The sequence below is a fragment of the Amphimedon queenslandica genome, unplaced genomic scaffold, assembly GCF_000090795.2.
Source record: "Amphimedon queenslandica unplaced genomic scaffold, v1.1 AMPQUscaffold_12526, whole genome shotgun sequence".
NCBI classification, from domain to species: domain Eukaryota; kingdom Metazoa; phylum Porifera; class Demospongiae; order Haplosclerida; family Niphatidae; genus Amphimedon; species Amphimedon queenslandica.
In genome coordinates, this window is record NW_003547237.1 from 304 (window position 1) to 17734 (window position 17431).

General features: G+C 34.1%; 1 protein-coding gene across 1 annotated transcript; it reads left to right on the forward strand.

Moving 5' to 3' along the window:
- The first annotated feature begins 2147 nt into the window (after positions 1–2147).
- Positions 2148–15742, forward strand: LOC100631504 (dynein-1-beta heavy chain, flagellar inner arm I1 complex-like). Its single transcript, XM_020003796.1, has 18 exons — positions 2148–2313; positions 2783–3298; positions 4245–4449; positions 5553–5651; positions 5923–6453; positions 6715–6922; positions 7163–8103; positions 8210–8528; positions 8778–9367; positions 9560–9829; positions 10063–10208; positions 10443–10593; positions 11357–11602; positions 11701–12666; positions 12900–13601; positions 13922–14020; positions 14329–14628; positions 15136–15742. Exons 2-18 carry the CDS (start codon positions 2784–2786, stop codon positions 15679–15681), a joined length of 6834 nt encoding a protein of 2277 aa, XP_019859355.1. The 5' UTR covers positions 2148–2313; position 2783; the 3' UTR covers positions 15682–15742.
- Positions 15743–17431: the final 1689 nt, after the last annotated feature.

Below are 17431 nucleotides of genomic sequence, written 5' to 3' on the forward strand. Positions count from 1 at the left end.
TTTACACTGCTCTAGTGAAGTAGATGAGTGGGTCACAATGTCTCCAATGTGATGAAGCGATTTGATATCTTTAATTAATACGAAGTCAGCTCTTTCCTTTGGACTTAATTTCTCCATATTAACCTGGCCAGTGACTTCACTCATACGCTCCATCATTTGTTTCTTAGACCTCAGGACTTGTTGAGGACTGCCTGTCTTCAGACTCTGTTCCACATAATCCTTGAAATCCTCCAGGAGACTCAAACTCTTTTCTGCTGATTTCATTTGATCTGAGATCACCTTCAACTTGGCATCTGTGACTCTTTTTGCCCGCAGAGTCAGTTTTCTCTCTGAGTGACGAAGAACATTTATCATTTCCTCTACCATTTCGTGTATTTCTTCTAAGACTCTTTCTCCTCTCTCTCTGATCTCACCCTCTCTCTCTGCTAGAGCATACAGGACCTTCTTGAGTGCTTCCTTCTTTCCCTCAACTGGTAATAGACATTCTCTTAACTTTTGACAGTGTTTAGTATAACTGTCAGTGATTAAGTCATTTTCATGGCCTTTGTGATTACGAACTGAGCAGGTAACACAGATTACTGTATCACATGATTCACAGAATAGCTCCAAAGGCTTCCCATGATCACTACATGTGGTCTCTTGAGGGTTTGATAAGTCTGCTGTCTTCTTCATTAGACTTTGCATCTCTTTGAGGTTGTTGAGGTGGAATGCTACAGGAAAGGCTCCTGTTCCTTCTTCTGGTAACTCTATGCAATCACGACAAGTGGGACAAGAGAGGTAATAGGTCTCATTCTTCTTATCCAGAGGTAATCCCTCCAGACAGTGCTGACAAAATGAATGGAGACAAGGTAAAGTCTTAGGGTTGGTATAGTGGTCAAGACACACAGGACAGGTGAGCTGTTCCTCTAGTTTGAGGAGACCAGGAGAAGATTGCTTGGTTGCCATTTCAAGAAAAGAGTAAAACCGTGTATGATGAAAAATAAAGTTTGAAGATGATAAATAAAGGAAAGATAGCTATGATGACCTCTTGCCTTGGAATTTTCAGGAAGTTATGATAAAAGCAGATACTTTGTAAATAAAAAATTTTTTTATGCCAACACCTTTTACTACTAGACTGTAGCAATGCATTGTAATTTTTAACCATACATGTATTTCAACGTCTGTACACTTATGCAAGGCTTGGTATCAGTTGTGAAGGAAGCCCCTTGACCCTCCTATTTGTGAAGGGTTCATATGTTTATTTGTGTGTTATTTCTTATGTTTGTTTAGTTTGGGTGGATTTTGTGGCTTTATTTTGTTTTGTTTATGTTTACATGTAGTTTTTTGTGATTGTTGTCTCTTTGTTACATGTAGGCCTTTTTGTGATTTTGTGTGCAGTGTTTTACTTATCTTTACTTTTTATAATTCATTTATTCATTCATTCATTCATTCATAATAATAATAATAAATACTTATTATAAATATATCCTAACTTTCCTTTACCATTTCTAAAATTCTGTACCATTACTTTTTTCTACATCTAAGTATATGCATATATTTTAAAACTGTTTTAAGTATTATAATAATAATAATAATCATAATAATAATTTATCGTTTTGTTTTGTTTCGCTTCTTTCTTGGTTTTTTCCTTTTTGTGTTTATTTGTGTGTGTGTGTTGTATTGTACTTTTTGTCTTGGTTTTAAAATAATGATATTAATAATAAGTATCAATATTAATAATAATGTTCCAAGATCCACACGCAGATTTCCCATCCTGCCTGTGACAGCCTGTCATTGACAGTATTCTTTCATTGAACTTGTGTTTCATGTAGTGGGTTTTAGCCAACTAATGTTAGACTAGCTTTGTCATAATTCTTATTATGCTTCTTTGTTAATTTGGGTTTGTTTAGGCACTCTTTTCTTTCTTTTTTGCTACTACTACTACTGCTACTCCTACTAATAATAATAGTAATAATAATAATTGTTATTGTTGTTGTTATTTCTGGCAAGGAAGTTTTGTCATAATTATGAGGACCTTATTTTATTATGAAATTAAATTATGAATTTTTAAAATTTAATTTACCAGTACTTTATGTCCTTGGATGTGTGTATTATATTCATGTACTTGTACATGTATAAAAGATCCTATTTTTGTTTTGCTTTACTAGATAACTGCCAGATATTGATAGAGACTTTGAGTCTCCCTCCTGTTCTCTCTCCCTCATTGTATGCCCATTGCTCTATAGTCCACTGTAACTCACTCCTCACTTGTCAAGACCTGACTGTCACATGGTTACAGAATGGATCAGTTAAACACGATCTATCAGTTTCTGGGTAAGAGAAGAATAAAATTGAGTTTATAAAAATTGCATTAAAATGTGAACTGTTTGTTAAACGGGACTACACGATACAAGAACACACCTTAAAATTTAAACAATCCCACTTTGTAGGTTATTTTAATAAATTGGTTTGCAATGTCTTGCTATACATGTACTTGTACACATGCATGCACGTACATGTACATGTACATATAAAAAACCATGATCTTTATGATCTGTAGGGAATAAAGGGAGGGAGGGAGGAGGAGATAGAGAATGCATTATGTCATTATGTACATGTACATGTACATACCATGATCATTATTATCTGTCCAGAGAGAGAGTGGGAAATAGAGGGAAGGAGGGAGGAAGAGATAGAGAATACATTATGTACATGTACAAGTCATTATACTTTTACTTAACTATATACATCTTTCTTCCTTCATCTTCTATCACCTTTTATCATTCATTTCTTATCGTTATAGTATGGACACTCTTTCTTTCCTAATGGATACTATACTACCACAGATGCTAGAGTTCACAGCATCACACGGAAACACTCTTACAGGACACATTCAAAAACAAACTGATCTCACCCTCCACCTCATCCAGTCCTTCCTCTCTCTCCTTTCGGCTGTACTTGATCGTCACTCGCCAAAGAAAGAAGACTCCATTCCTTATTCTACCAGTCGTGCTAGTAGCAATTTTAATACTGGAGGAAACTTGAGTAAAATGGACAGTGTTAGTAGCATGGTCTCCGTAGCCTCTTCTGTCCCACAGAGATCTAGAATCCAATCTCTTACAGACCAACCGTTCCCTGAGATGCCTACCCAGTCCTCTGTCCTTAGTTTTACTGGAGTTGATGAGAGTGTACTGATTCTGGATGAGATTGATAAACTATCTACTGAGTCCGACTGTGAGATTATAACTGTCCAATATCTCATGACGACTGCATTTGTGTTCTCTCTCATTTGGTCTTTTGGTGGCTACATTGACTCAAGGTATAATACATACAGTGTACAGTGTACACATACATGCAGGGTTTGGTATATAATAGTGCTCATGCAAGTTCTTGTTAGTTGATTTTAGAGTTGCTCAAAAATTTGACAAAATACCATTAAGTAATACAGAATATTTCTTCAGAAATTGTTAGAAGATAATTTTTCATTTTTGTATTTTTTTCAAATACACATGCATGTTTATCAAATTTTTATGAATTACTCAAGAATTGGACCAAAGTCCCTGTACTATAGTACAGGGTCCTCGGCCAAATTTCATCAAAAATGACTAGGAGAGAATTCTTCACTTTTATAATTTTATCTGATGCATATACATGTTTTTATGTTGAATAGCAAGTTTGAGCTGATTTTGATCAAAATTAATTTTTTTATAAATTTTTGAAGTTGCTCAAAAATTAAGCCAAAGTCCCTGTACTATAGTACAGGGTCCTCGGCCAAATTTCGTCAAAATTGACTAGGAGAGAATTTTTAACTTTTATAATTTTATCTGATGCATATACATCTTTTTATGTTGTGTAGCAAGTTTGAGCTGATTCCGATCAAAATTGGATTATTTACAAATTTTTTAAGTTGCCCCAAATTCATGTACCGTAAATGTTCAAATAAAGGCCGGGCTTGAATAAACGCCTGGTACTAAGAATCTTCAAGTATAGATACACATATTTTACTCAATATAGGTACCACAATCTTTAGAGTGTCCCAAATGGCCCAACTTGTTAAGCTGAGTGCATTGAATCTGGAAGTCCGGGTTCGAATCCCAGTTTTATTTTTTCTTTTTTTATTTTACGCAATTTTTTTGTCCTGGAAAGAAATAAACGCCCGGGCTTTTATTTGAACATTTACGGTACATTGTAGCCTTGTGGGAAGCCCTACATGTATATACAGTTATTTTGAAAGTTGAAACCATCATAATTAATATTTATTACAGGCACTACAATGAGTTCAGTAAAGCAGTTCGAGATGTTGTTTCTTCCCTTCCAATGGCTAATGATATCATTCCTCAGGATGGACTTGTTTTTGATTATTTTCTTGATCAAAAGACTCAGCAGTTCCTCCCATGGAGTGAGAGAAAGAGAGACAGTGGAGCCTCAAAGTCCAACACTCCTATTGATAGCTATGTACCTATACCTGAAGTATGTATTGATTTTTAAATAGTTTAGTTATACCGTATAGCCGCTTAATTTTAGTGAATTTTCCGTGCCTACAAAAGTTAATCCTGTAAAATTATTTTTAAAAATTTAATTAAAATGGTAAAAATAAATAGTTGTAAAATTATTAATTTTCACACATTTTTCACACCTTTTTTTACACCGTCTTTATACTTTGAGGTGTTAAAAATAAGAAATTAATTAAATTATTTAAAAAATTTTTAATAAAATTAATTAAAATGGTAAAAATAAATAGTTTTAAAATTATTAATTCTCACACTTTTTTCACACCTTTTCACACTTTGAGGTGTTAGAAAGAGCAGAAAATAAGAAATTAATTAAACTATTTTCAAAAATTTTAATAAAATGGTACAAATAATTAGTTTAAAATTATTAATTTTCATACCTTATTCTGCTCTTAATATTATTATTATTTGTTTTTCTGTGTGTCTAACAATAATGTTTATAAAAGAATAATAATAAATAAATTAAAGTAAAATTAATTAAATAAATTAAATTAATAATTTTAAATTTAATCTTTAAAATTTTTATTGTTTTTTTTGTTTTTTTTTATTTATTAATTTTTCTAATTTTTTTTTATTTTTGATTTTTTTAATTTTTAATTTTTATTTTTATTGCTTATTTTTTGTTTTATTTTTATTTATTTTGTTTTTAATTTTTTATTTTTTTTTCTAATTTTTTAATTTTTTAATGTTAATTTTAATTTTATTTTTATTTTTTGAATTTAATTTTGTTTTGGTTTTATCATTATCTTTATATTTTTTGTTATTATTATTATTTTTTTATTTTTTTATGTTTTATTTTAATTCTATAATTATTGTTTTATTTTTATTCTTTAATATTTTTATATTTTGCTAATATTTTAATTTTTAATTTTATTTATTTATTATTTTATTTGTATTTTTTAATTCTATTTTATTTTAAATTTTATTTTTATTTTTATATTTTTTTAATTTTTTGTGGTTAGCATTTCTGTATGGGCATGTACAGAAATACGATGTGCTTATATGAATTTATACATGTACATGTACTTTTTCATTGATTTACATTTTTCTGCTATTTTACAGTTGGAGAGGTTTGTGTACATCTCTGAGCTGTATCTTGGCTATGGCTTCCATGTTCTATTTATTGGTGAAGAAGGCTCAGGAAAGACATCATTTCTTAAGGTAAAGAAGTACATTGTACACAGTCTATTGTATAGTAACTAGTACACTGCTACTCTGTATGTGTAGCATAATAGGTGTCAATATTTAAAATTGACTTTACAATGTACTTATAGAGTATACATGTGTATAATTATGTACATGCATGAACATGCATTTTTGCATCTTATTGTACATATACATGTACAATAAGATGTACATGTATATGTACGTGTACATGTATATGTATGTGTACTTGTTGTACATTAAATCAACACTCTCTTTTTTTATGTAGAAATTTATACAGCCAAGAATGAGTGCAACACTCGTCCCCATCTCTTCATCCCTCACTCCTCTGTCCCTCCAATCCACTCTCCTCTCTCGTATTGCTCAACTACGAAAGAGACAAACTAACTCAAAAAAGACATCAAACCAACGTAGAACGTTTATACTCGACGACCTCCATCTTGCCTCCCTCTTCCCTTACCTTCCAGGAAAAGATGAAGACGAGGGAAACTGGTGTGATTCTTTCTCTTCCTACACTCATCCTCCTCTCATTAATCTTGTGTCTCATTTAGCTGAGCACAAGACCTTGCATGATGAGGAAAGAGACTACACTCATTCTCTCCCTAGTCTTAGACTAGTTGGTACTTGTACTACTGATGGCGTACAGGATTTGAGCCTGTCTCTTTTAAGATGGATGAGGCCTGTCCCTTTCATTAGTGTATCTAATGAAGGACTACACCTGATACTTCAGCAGAGGATCATGACATTAGTGAAGAAGCTTCCGGTGGAAAGTATGGAGAAAGCTACATTGCTTGTTAATGTAAGGATTTATACTGCATGTAGTCTACCATGCATTTGTATGTGTCCAAATTATTTAATAGAGCTACATGTACATGTACATGTACATGTATCAGTAATTGCTTTCCTGCTATTTCATACATGCATTTCTATAGCAAAAAAAGTATTGTAGAAATTGTTAAATTTACAATTGATTTTGGTCAAATTCACAAAACTTTGGGCTAAAACATCTTATAATTATGATATTTAAAGACTAGTTATTACTATGCTTCTTGTATTTTAGGCACTAGCTACTGCATCACTAGCAATACATGACAACATGAAGAAAAGGTTCAACTCTGTTTCCTCACCAGCTCATCCTCACATTCACTTCTTCCTCCGTCACACATCAGAGCTGGTTAATGGTCTATTGCTAATGGAACCAACCACTGACAAATCAGCTATCAGTTTAATGAATAAGCTAAGAAGACGTGGAGGCATACATCTCACTGGTAAGCTATACAATGCCAGCATTATTGTACCGTGTATAAAGGAATATTTCAAGTTTTAGCACTAGCAAATTTATTTTGTATTAAAAGTTTTTGTGTCACAAAATTAAAAAATTCATTTAATCAATGCTTGCCAGGCATGTACATGTATATGTGCATGTTGTACGAAAACTTAAATTCAGCATGTGTTTGTACATTTTTTTGAATGCAGTATTAGCTTTTTTTCCTGTCCATATCTCGTAGGTATGGAATTAGTGTCTATTCCTGGTGTTAGAAGAGGCAATAAGAAGAGCAGTAAGAGCAGCGGTAGTAGTGGTGGAGGTGTAAGATCAAGCAGGTCCTCGTCCCGTCTTACCACTAGTAGAGGACAGCAACCAAAGTCTCTTCCACCATTGACAGAATCATTAGAGTCTACCGGAGGTGACTCAGAATCACAGTCCAAGCTTGGAGGAGTAACACGTCAACAGACTCACCCTGGAGCGAGAATGAGTGGGAAATTATCTGGAAAAGGAAGTGCTTTACAAAATAAGTCATCGTCAGTTTCTGTGAAGGACCAGGAAGAGAGCGAGGGTGATAAAATGACGAGGATCCTCCGGGTCTTGTTTCGTGTCTGGTGTCACGAGTGCTCACGAGTTTTCACCGATCATCTGACGCAGAGCAAAGACAAGATTTGGTTTTCAAAGCTGTTGGAGTCGGTTCTTAAGTATTGCTTCTGTGGAGCTGTTTTAGGAGAGACTGGAGGAGAAGGAGGAGAAAGAGGAGGAGGAGGAGGAGGAGGGGGAAGGAGAGCTAGGCCAGGTCGTCCTTCAAAAGTATCTCAAGCTCCTTCTTCTATTTCGCTAGCTACTTCAGTTATACAAGCCAGTGATTTGAAAAACATTGGGATAGATTTCACTATTCTACAAGAGCTCCTGCCTAAAGAATCCCAGCACCAGTTTCTAACGTTTGATCAGATTGCAATGAGAGGGGAAGACTTGTCTAGTTTCATATTTTGTCGTTTGTCTCAAAGAGAACTGTCATTGGAGAAGACTGATGCTAAAGACTTGGGTAATTATAATGAAGTAGGCGATGGAGAGATAAGAATCCTACTAGCTGATACTCTCAGTAACAGTGAAAGAGAACTGAGTCATATCTTCATTAATAAAGACATCATTGAACACGTTACAAGACTTAGCCGGGCCCTGGTAAGATACATCAGATTATCATGCATTAACTGTGAATAGTTCTAACTGTTCAATACAACATGCAATACATAATGTATGCAATTAATAATTTTTTTCTGTTACACAGGTTCTTCCAGGAGGCCACATTCTATATCTTGGCCCATGTGGCGTTGGTAGGAAAACAACTGTTAAACTTTCTGCTGCTATAGTGAATGCTAAAGTATACAATATTAATCAGTGGAACCAGGCTGAGGAGAAAGAGGAAGATGAAGGGAATTTAGATACGAATGAAAAGAAGACTAAAGAGATATTTGGTTTGCCGATTGTAAGGGAAGCATGTAAAACTGCAGCACTGGATCACAAAAGGGTAGTATTGTTAGTAGACGGTTCACTCCTTCCGTGGTATCATGAGCTATGGGACATATTACTGGAAATAATGAGAACTGGTAAGAATAAAATGCTAATACATGCATCTATATGAACATGTACATGTACATTGTATGTATTTGCCATGTTATGTATTTTAAAAGTTTTGAGTCCAAAAATTTTCTCCTTGTACAGTACATGTACAATACTTCAGTCAATTTGTAGCTAATACCTGAGTACTAGCTGTTAGGCTTCAAAATTTTCTGATTCATTTGTAAAATGTTTTTGGCATTCATTAAGGTTGTTAATTAATATTAATTTAATTGCAGGGTTGTCCCCATCACTCTTCACTTCCTCTGAACTCATACTAATGAGTTTCAAGGTACAGCAAGGGAAAGTGCTCAACGTGCGCCGAACTGCTGAAACAGCTTATCAGTCCTTTGCACAAGCAGTTTTCCCATTACTACACATAGTGATAACCTGGGACACTCCTGGAATTAATAACACTAATAACGAAATATTCAGACCTATCAGTTGCTATTCTGAGTTTTACGACGAAGGCGATTTTAGCCTAAAAGACTTTTATATTGGAGAAGAACAGAGACGCTCTCTTTTTAATACACTCACTAAAACCACTAGCTACATGGACCACTATCTCCCTTGGTCTAAAAATAGTTTTAGTGAAGTGGCTCTCCAATTTTGGCAGTCACCAGCAATAGCTGATGGCAGTGTTTTCCCCTCCAACACTTCCAAACTTGAAGCTCTTAGTTTTCTAGCTGCTCATGTTCACTTGTCATCTTGTGCCATGCTCCAGAGGGTGTCCCCAAGGTTTACTGGATGGCTGTTCACTGTTAGGGATTACAAGCATTGTCTGGAGATGGGGTATAGACTAGCTCTTGATTGGAAATTGGAAAAAGAGGTTTGTATGTACATGTACATATTGTACATGAATGAAGGAAGCAAATAATTAATGTATATACTAAACATCATACATGCATGTACATGTATGTACATTGTATTAAATGATTTTATGCTCTATAAACGCATGTACATGTATAAAGATTTCTAGTAGTACATATACTTTTAAATTATGCTCATTCTTTATTTTTAGAAATCAATCAGTCAGTACCACACTGCACTAAGTAAGCTCTATGATCTCGAGAGACAGTTGAGTAGCTTAAAGTGGAAACTTGACGAGGAGTTGAACCCCAAGCTACTGCAAGCGAAGGATGATGTACAGTTACACATGGAGAAGATAACAGCTGCTAAACAGCATTACATGGCTGCCGATAAAAGATGCAAGGACGCCGAGGAGACAATAAAAAGGGAAACAGAACAGATGAGGATTTTTAAGGAACAACTTGATGATAAATTCAATGAAGTATGTGTGTGATTATTATTATACCTTATAGCAAGAAATTTTGGAGGGAATTAAATTTGGTGAATTGGTGTTTTAATGGCCATTCACTAAAATAAAATTTTCCAATCACCAAAATTAAGCAATTCTCCAAATTTTACTCTTTTCAAAATTTCCCACTATATGGTATTTTTCATTAATTTATTCCCTTTACTGACTACATGAATCTCTCTCTATTTCCATGTACACATGTACAGGTATCTCCATTACATTACTCTGCATTGAAGACACTATCCTCAGTAGAGAGAGGTGTGGTCATGGAAATAATGGGATACAGGATACCACCAGGCCCGCTGATGCCTGTCTTTGAAGCACTTTGCCTCCTTTTTGATCGACCAGCAACGTAAGGATAATTAATTATAATATAATTATAATTAATATTGCTATTTGTATTCCTTAATTAATAGTATTAAAGTCATATACGTGTAGCACTTACATGTACATGTACATTTTTATTATTATTACTATAAAAACCAAGCAACAAAAAACAAAAGCCTACACTAAAACATGCATAAAACAAAAATTAAAAGGCACTATTATTATTATTATTTTTTATTTTTATTTATATTACATGTAGATGGTTGGACTGTCAGCAGTTGATGCTCTCTCAGCACTTTTTTGAAAGTCTCAAATTTTTTGATAAAGACGGCGTGCCGAAATCAAAATTGAGAAAACTTGAAAAACTCCTTGTCGACCAAGAGAAAATGTCAATTGAAGTATTAGCTGATGTAAGAAGATTTACAGTGTACATGTACTTCATATGCATGACACTGTTATAATGTAGGGTTTCCCACAAAGCATGCTGAGTGAGCTAATAAAGCTGATTCACACTATAATACAGTACATGGCATTTAGAGTAACTTTAAAAATTTATAAAAAATTCAAATTTTATCAGAATCACCTCATAATTGATACACAGCATAAGGACATGTATATGTATCAGAAAAAATTATAAAAATAAAAAATTTTCACTTAGCCAATTTTGACAAAATTGGGCCAACGACCCAAGGCTATAGCCTTGGGTCGTTGGCCCGTTTTTTGAGTGACTTTAAAAATTCATAAAAAATTCAAATTTGATCGGAATCACTTCAAAATTGATACACAGCATAAGGACATATATATGTATTAGAAAAAATTATAAAAATAAAAAATTCTCACCTAGCCAATTTTGCCAAAATTGAGCCAACGACCCAAGGCTATAGCCTTGGGTCGTTGGCCTCTTTTTTGAGTAACTTTAAAAATTCATAAAAAATTCAAATTTGATTGGAATCACTTCAAAATTGATACACAGCATAAGGACATGTATATGTATCAGAAAAAATTATAAAAATGTAAAATTCTCTCCTAGCCATTTTTGACAAAATTTGACATCCTTTGTTGAAATCCTGAAAGAAGCCTTGATTTCCATATACATGTACTATTATTACAATGGATTTCTTCATTTTCAATGCTATATTGTAATAATCAATTACTATGTACATATGCCTATAGGCTAGTCAAGCAATTGTTCCACTTGTCTTATGGATAACTGCCCTGGTGGATTACAGAAAAACAAGGAGCATCCTCGAGCCTTTCAAAGAGAAACTGCAGAGAGCAGAGAACACACTAACAGAAGCACAAGAGGTCTATGTTGACATGAGACAAGAAATGCTCAATACCAAAGCTGCTCTTGAAGCTACTGTAGAGAGTCATAAAGTAGCTCTTAAAAAAGCTAATGCAATTGAAGGAGAAGTAAAGGTATAGTATACATAGCTCAGATAAACTATTTTTACATGCCACCTTTTCCAGCATCTATTATTTTTACGATTTTTTCATGTTGTGTCATTTTTTATTAGTTGGTGGAAGAAAAAATTGCAAGCACAAAGGAACTTTTTGGCAGTCTCTCTAATCAGAGGAAGAAATGGGAAAACAAACTATCAGTCGTCCAAAATCAACTCGACTCTCTCTCCTCTCACTCACTATTAGTCTCTGCCAGTTGTACGTATCTTGGCTTTCTACCACCGGAAGAGCATAAGAGCCTCTGGGAGAATTGGATATCTTATTGCAGTGGACACGTTAGCATTGGGAGTTTAGTTGTTGAAGAGAGAATCACTCACGAAGTTGATATTAAGCTACAAGAAGGCTTTAGTTTTCATAGTGCCTTAGCTACAGATGATGAGAAGTTGGTTTGGGAGCGAGAGGAGATATTTCCTGACTTGCTGTCGCTTGAGAAGTGCTTACAATGGAAGGCAGTGTCACGTTACAGTAAAGGGTATTACCATCAAGTCATGTTTGATCCTTTGTCATTCTTTTCCAAATACATGAATGGTTTGATAGCCATAAAGAATAGGGATAATAATAGTACTGTCAATTTGCCATATACATCAACCGATTCTACTGATTCCAAACTAACTGATAAGCTAATTGATGCTGCAAGGGAAGGGAAGTCAATAGCAGTTCACATTCAATCTTTGTCTATAACTGATTCATTCAATAATGTCCTCAATCAAATATTAAGCTGGTCTGAGTCCACTACATCGAGCATTACTTTGAATGGAAAAGAACTACATCCACAACCTCATTTCCAAGTCTTTTTTGTTTTCTCTGTTTCTCCTTATTCATCTCCTCTTCATTCTGTTGTTGGCAAATTGCTACAAACTACTCCTACAATTCTTCTTTCCTCTTTGCTGTTGTCTCAGGAAGGTCTCTCTTCATTATTTGAGTCTCATATATTGCAGTGCATGAGGAGGGAGCTCTGTATACAGAGAAGAGCATCAATGGCTGATATAAGCCTACATCAGAAACAAGTCAATGAAAGCCAGGTACATTAAAAGAGCCATTATAATTGACAATACTGTATTCCACATAGTTTTAGTGTGCACAATGTCTTATTAACTTATTAAAAGTGACACAAAAATTACCGGTATTAATGCATTAGAATTTTAAGCTAAATAAAAATGATAAAATTAAAATGATAAAATTTGTAAAAACTAAGTGTATTTTATTACATATAATTTATTAACATTATTTTCATGTTTTTCTAATTCTTTATTAGGAAATAGTACTGTCTCAAGTACTGGAGTTAGATTGGTCAGAGGAGAGCAATAAGTTTGCAAGTACTATTGAGTCATTCATTAAGGAATCAGAAGACCAGGAACAATCTGCTCTCAGTCACATTAAGGAATCCCGTCAATCCCTGGAGGACATAGCCCATCGAACCACTCCTTATAAATCCCTATCCTCTCACGCTGCCCTCTCCTTTATAACTTGTCAGAGACTAAGTCAGAAACTGCCACAAGTCAATATTAGGCTGAAAGACTTTCTTGACATGCTGCAGTCTCTGTGTGAAGAGAGAGAAGGAACACGTTTCCATTCAAGTCACACTTCATTAGCTGCTTACTTGTCTCATTTAGAATCATCACTCACGACTCTAATACATGAACGGCTTTCGCCTCATCTTTTCGCTCACCAGTTAAACTATTTTCCACTTCTCTTGGCTATCCTTAAGGAAGCTTCAGCATCATCCAGCAGTAGTGGGAGATTGCTCACATCGTATATACTTAATCCAATGTCATTCTCAATCCGAAACTTGCTTGATGATATAATGTTCACGTCAGAGACCAGACCTGATTCTAAGAAGAAGTTAGCTAGTGAAGGAGTAATCAATATTGCACATTCACTGGAGGCAGTGGAAGGGCTTGAAGGATTAGTGTCCTCAATTCAAACTGATGAAGAGCAATGGTCAGACTACTTTAAAGTAAGATTATTATATTCACATGATTAAGTGTATCATTAAAATTGCATGTACATGTACATGTACTTGTATGATGCATATAGTTTTTCAAAACATGCTACTTGTTTGAAGCCATAGATAAGAGTAGGCATGGGTTGTGGTACATGAAGTCATAGTAAATAAAATATCTACTTGTCTGGCAGATGTTATGGGCATATAGCACCCTTGAGAAAAGTGGTCTTGGGGTCTCAGGCTATGTCCCAGGTGTGATATGCCCATAACACCCGTCAGACAGGTAGATATCTCATACTAATATGTATATTCTTCTTTTTTATTTTATGCAGAGCTTCTCTTCATTGCTTCTGCCTACTCCATTTTCTTCACATAATCTACTCAGTCCAACTCACAAACTGCTATTATGGAAAGCACTGGAACCTAATCAGGTACAGTACGTTATAGATAAACTACAGATGTTGAGGGTTACTGGATATGAGCTGAGGCTTCTAATCACCATCTGAGTGTATGTATCCAGTAACAGAAAACAGCTGTAGTTTTGGTAGTTAGATGGCATTTCTAGCTACTCCTCCTGTGGTCTCCACTATATACATGTAAACTTGTAGGGCTGCCTTTGATACACCCACACACTATAGTACAAACTGCATTACATTGACATTCAGAATTTACTGCATTATTTCAATGTATAATTATACATGTACTTTATTTAGTTTAATGTGACATTTTCAATTTATAGTTTGATGCGGCCATCAAAGATTACATCTGTCTGACACTGGGCCCTCAATTTGAAAAACCACACTCTTTCTCTGTACCAAGCAATCATGTGGGAATTATATTGGTATTTAACAAGGACGTGTCTTTTAATGAGTTAATCAGTGTGTCTAATGAAAGGGGCTTACCCATAGTAAGATTCTCAGCACTGAAGTTTGTGGATATTGATAGATTGAGGGAATTACTGGTTCAGCCAGTGTGGGTGGTTATTAATCATCTTTATCATTGTAAAGACTGGATGGACACAATGGAGAGGATAAATCAGGTATACATGCAATAATGTTATTACTTGGTTTAGGAACTAATGGGCAGGGCTTCCCACAGGATTTTGGCATATGTAGTGCTTATTGTCAAGAAATTTTTTTAAAGTTGCTCCAAAATTCTAGTATACTATAGATAGTACAGGTATTATACCAAAAATCACTAGGAGAGCATTCTCAATTTTATTATTTTTCTGATACATATGTATACACTTATGTTGTGAAAAAACTATAAACGAATTCCAATCAAAATTAATTTTTTAAAGAAGTGCAGAAATTAGGTGAAAACTGTGTATTCCATGGTTTTTTTCTGAAAGTTGGCTCCGAAATCACCCCAAATTTTTATTGCATTTTATAATGTATATTGATGTCCTTATGCTATCTTGAATTTTTAACTAATCGTAATCACTACTTTTCAATTATGAAATACATAAAAGGCATCATTTTTGATGCTATTTATTATTGCTATTTCAGCATGATCAATTACTATTGTTTCTATTCTTTTTGTATAGTGCTTGGAATCATCACAAGGAAGCTTTCATACTAGTTTCAAGTGCTTCATTCCACTATCACTACTGCAGCTACTTGCATTGAAGCATCACAGTGGGCTCTCATCATATCATGTAATAGCTCTAACAGGAAATGACTTGGCATCCTCCTTTACCACATCATTAAGGGAAAGACTACTTGATTACTATAATGTATTCAGTCATACTAAGAGGGAACCACAGTCACTCTCAATTGATGAACTAAAACCAATACTAAACAAGATTCATAGTTTATTACCACCCATTAAGTCAAATCTTATCTACGACAGTCAGGAAGATGACACAAATACAATATTAGAGACAATTCTTAATAAAGCCCATTCATCCTTACAATCACTGCAGAGCTATGTTGAAGGACATCAGTTATACACTGCACAAATTGGATTCACCTTGAGTGTATTAATGGATAATAATGTCCCTACTGACTGGTACTATCCACATCAACACATCAACAAAGGAAAGACTTTAGTGGAATTCATACAATTAGTGAGACACCTTTACTATTATTAGTGTATAGAGCTGGACTAATTTTTGCAAATCTATTATCATCATTTAAATTTAATTGCCCTCACGGACAGTTGCACAATGCGCTCACACACATGCGTGCACTCTTTCTCTCTCACTTCTTTTATTGGGCAAAGCCCTTAGTGATGGAGTGCATCTGTACAGACCGACTGTGGGTCATCATCTAACTATTATTAAGTTAAGTAACCTAATCTTTATGATGATTTTGTCGCTGGGCGAAGCCTCTTAATAGTTCACATTCTTCTAGTTATATGTATCTCTTTCTTATAATGATGCACACCAGACTAAATACACACATATTACATAATGCTGACAAATTTAATAGATTGATTTAATGGCATCTATGGCTATGCTACATGTACATGCAACACAATCACACTCCTCCATTAATATATATATTATGTACCTCTTAGAATCATGTACAATAGTGGCTCAAGGTAAGTAAGCCTGGGATATTACTCAAAAAGAACAAAATGACAAAATGAGAAAATTTAGACAAGCAAGCCATAATTGTAAATAAGAGACAGAGCTAGGTCATGTGCAAGTGTTGATACACAAAGAACTATTATGTTCATGCTTTGCTTGCTTAGAGCTCGCCTTAAAGTATTGTCTATTATAGTATATAATATACAATCTCTTCCTTAAGCTGGTATCTATATGTACATGTACATCATAGATCATAATTCATATTTTATCACTGTAATCTTCATGTTAATGTTAGCTGATAGTATAGTTGCCATTAGATCTAGAATAGCTATGATTAAGTTTCCACAGAGTAGAGTCTATGTATAAATTTGTATGATTTTTATTAGGATAATTTCATGATTAAACTTGTCTTAGTTTTGTCCCATCTCACTGTAATTATGTTTACAATGAGAAGCTCACATTTTTGTAATTACTACTAATGATGTGGTTTTACTACTAGTTATATACGGATTGTGTGGCGTACTACTAATTGTATATTAATTGTGTGGTGTACTACAAGTTGTATATTGTGTGGTGTACTACTAATTGTTTACTGATTGTGTGGTGTACTACTAATTGTTTACTGATTATGTGGTGTACTACTGCCATATAGTTTCAAATTTTCCTCGGTCAAAATTTTTGTCAAATTTGTCAGGTATTCTTGTTTGATAAAATTTTTAACTAATGAAATTTTTGTTTCACTTGGGTAATATGCAGATTAAAATGACGGAAATTTTATTGACGAAAATTAATTTTAACAAGGAATGAAGATTTTGACTAAATTTTTGACTTACAAAAGTTTGGAGCTATACAGTAATTGTATACTAATGGTGTGGTTTATTATTACTAATGGTACGTTTTACTTCTCTAATGGTTTAATAGTGTGATCTATAGCTGTTATGGAAAGCTATATTATACTGTTGCTACATTCGAAAGTTTTTGTAAAGGCAGAACTTTAATTTTTATGGAAGAACTATAATTTTAGTTTTCTAACCAACTGCATGGATGCATGTTTTTAGTATTAATCACTTTATTTGAATTTTGATCTGATAATGTCACATTCTTAGCATGTAGCCATGCAGAGCAATAATGACAGCTGTCAAATTATAAGCACTGACTTCTACCATGGTCTCTCTGTAACTTATTACTTGAAAGACAGAAACTCAGGCAGACAAATATGCAAAGAGTGGGTTAGGCCAATTATCTAAACTTATTGAAATCTTACTAGCAAATACCACAGTCACTATTTTTAGAAAGTTATTATTAGAAC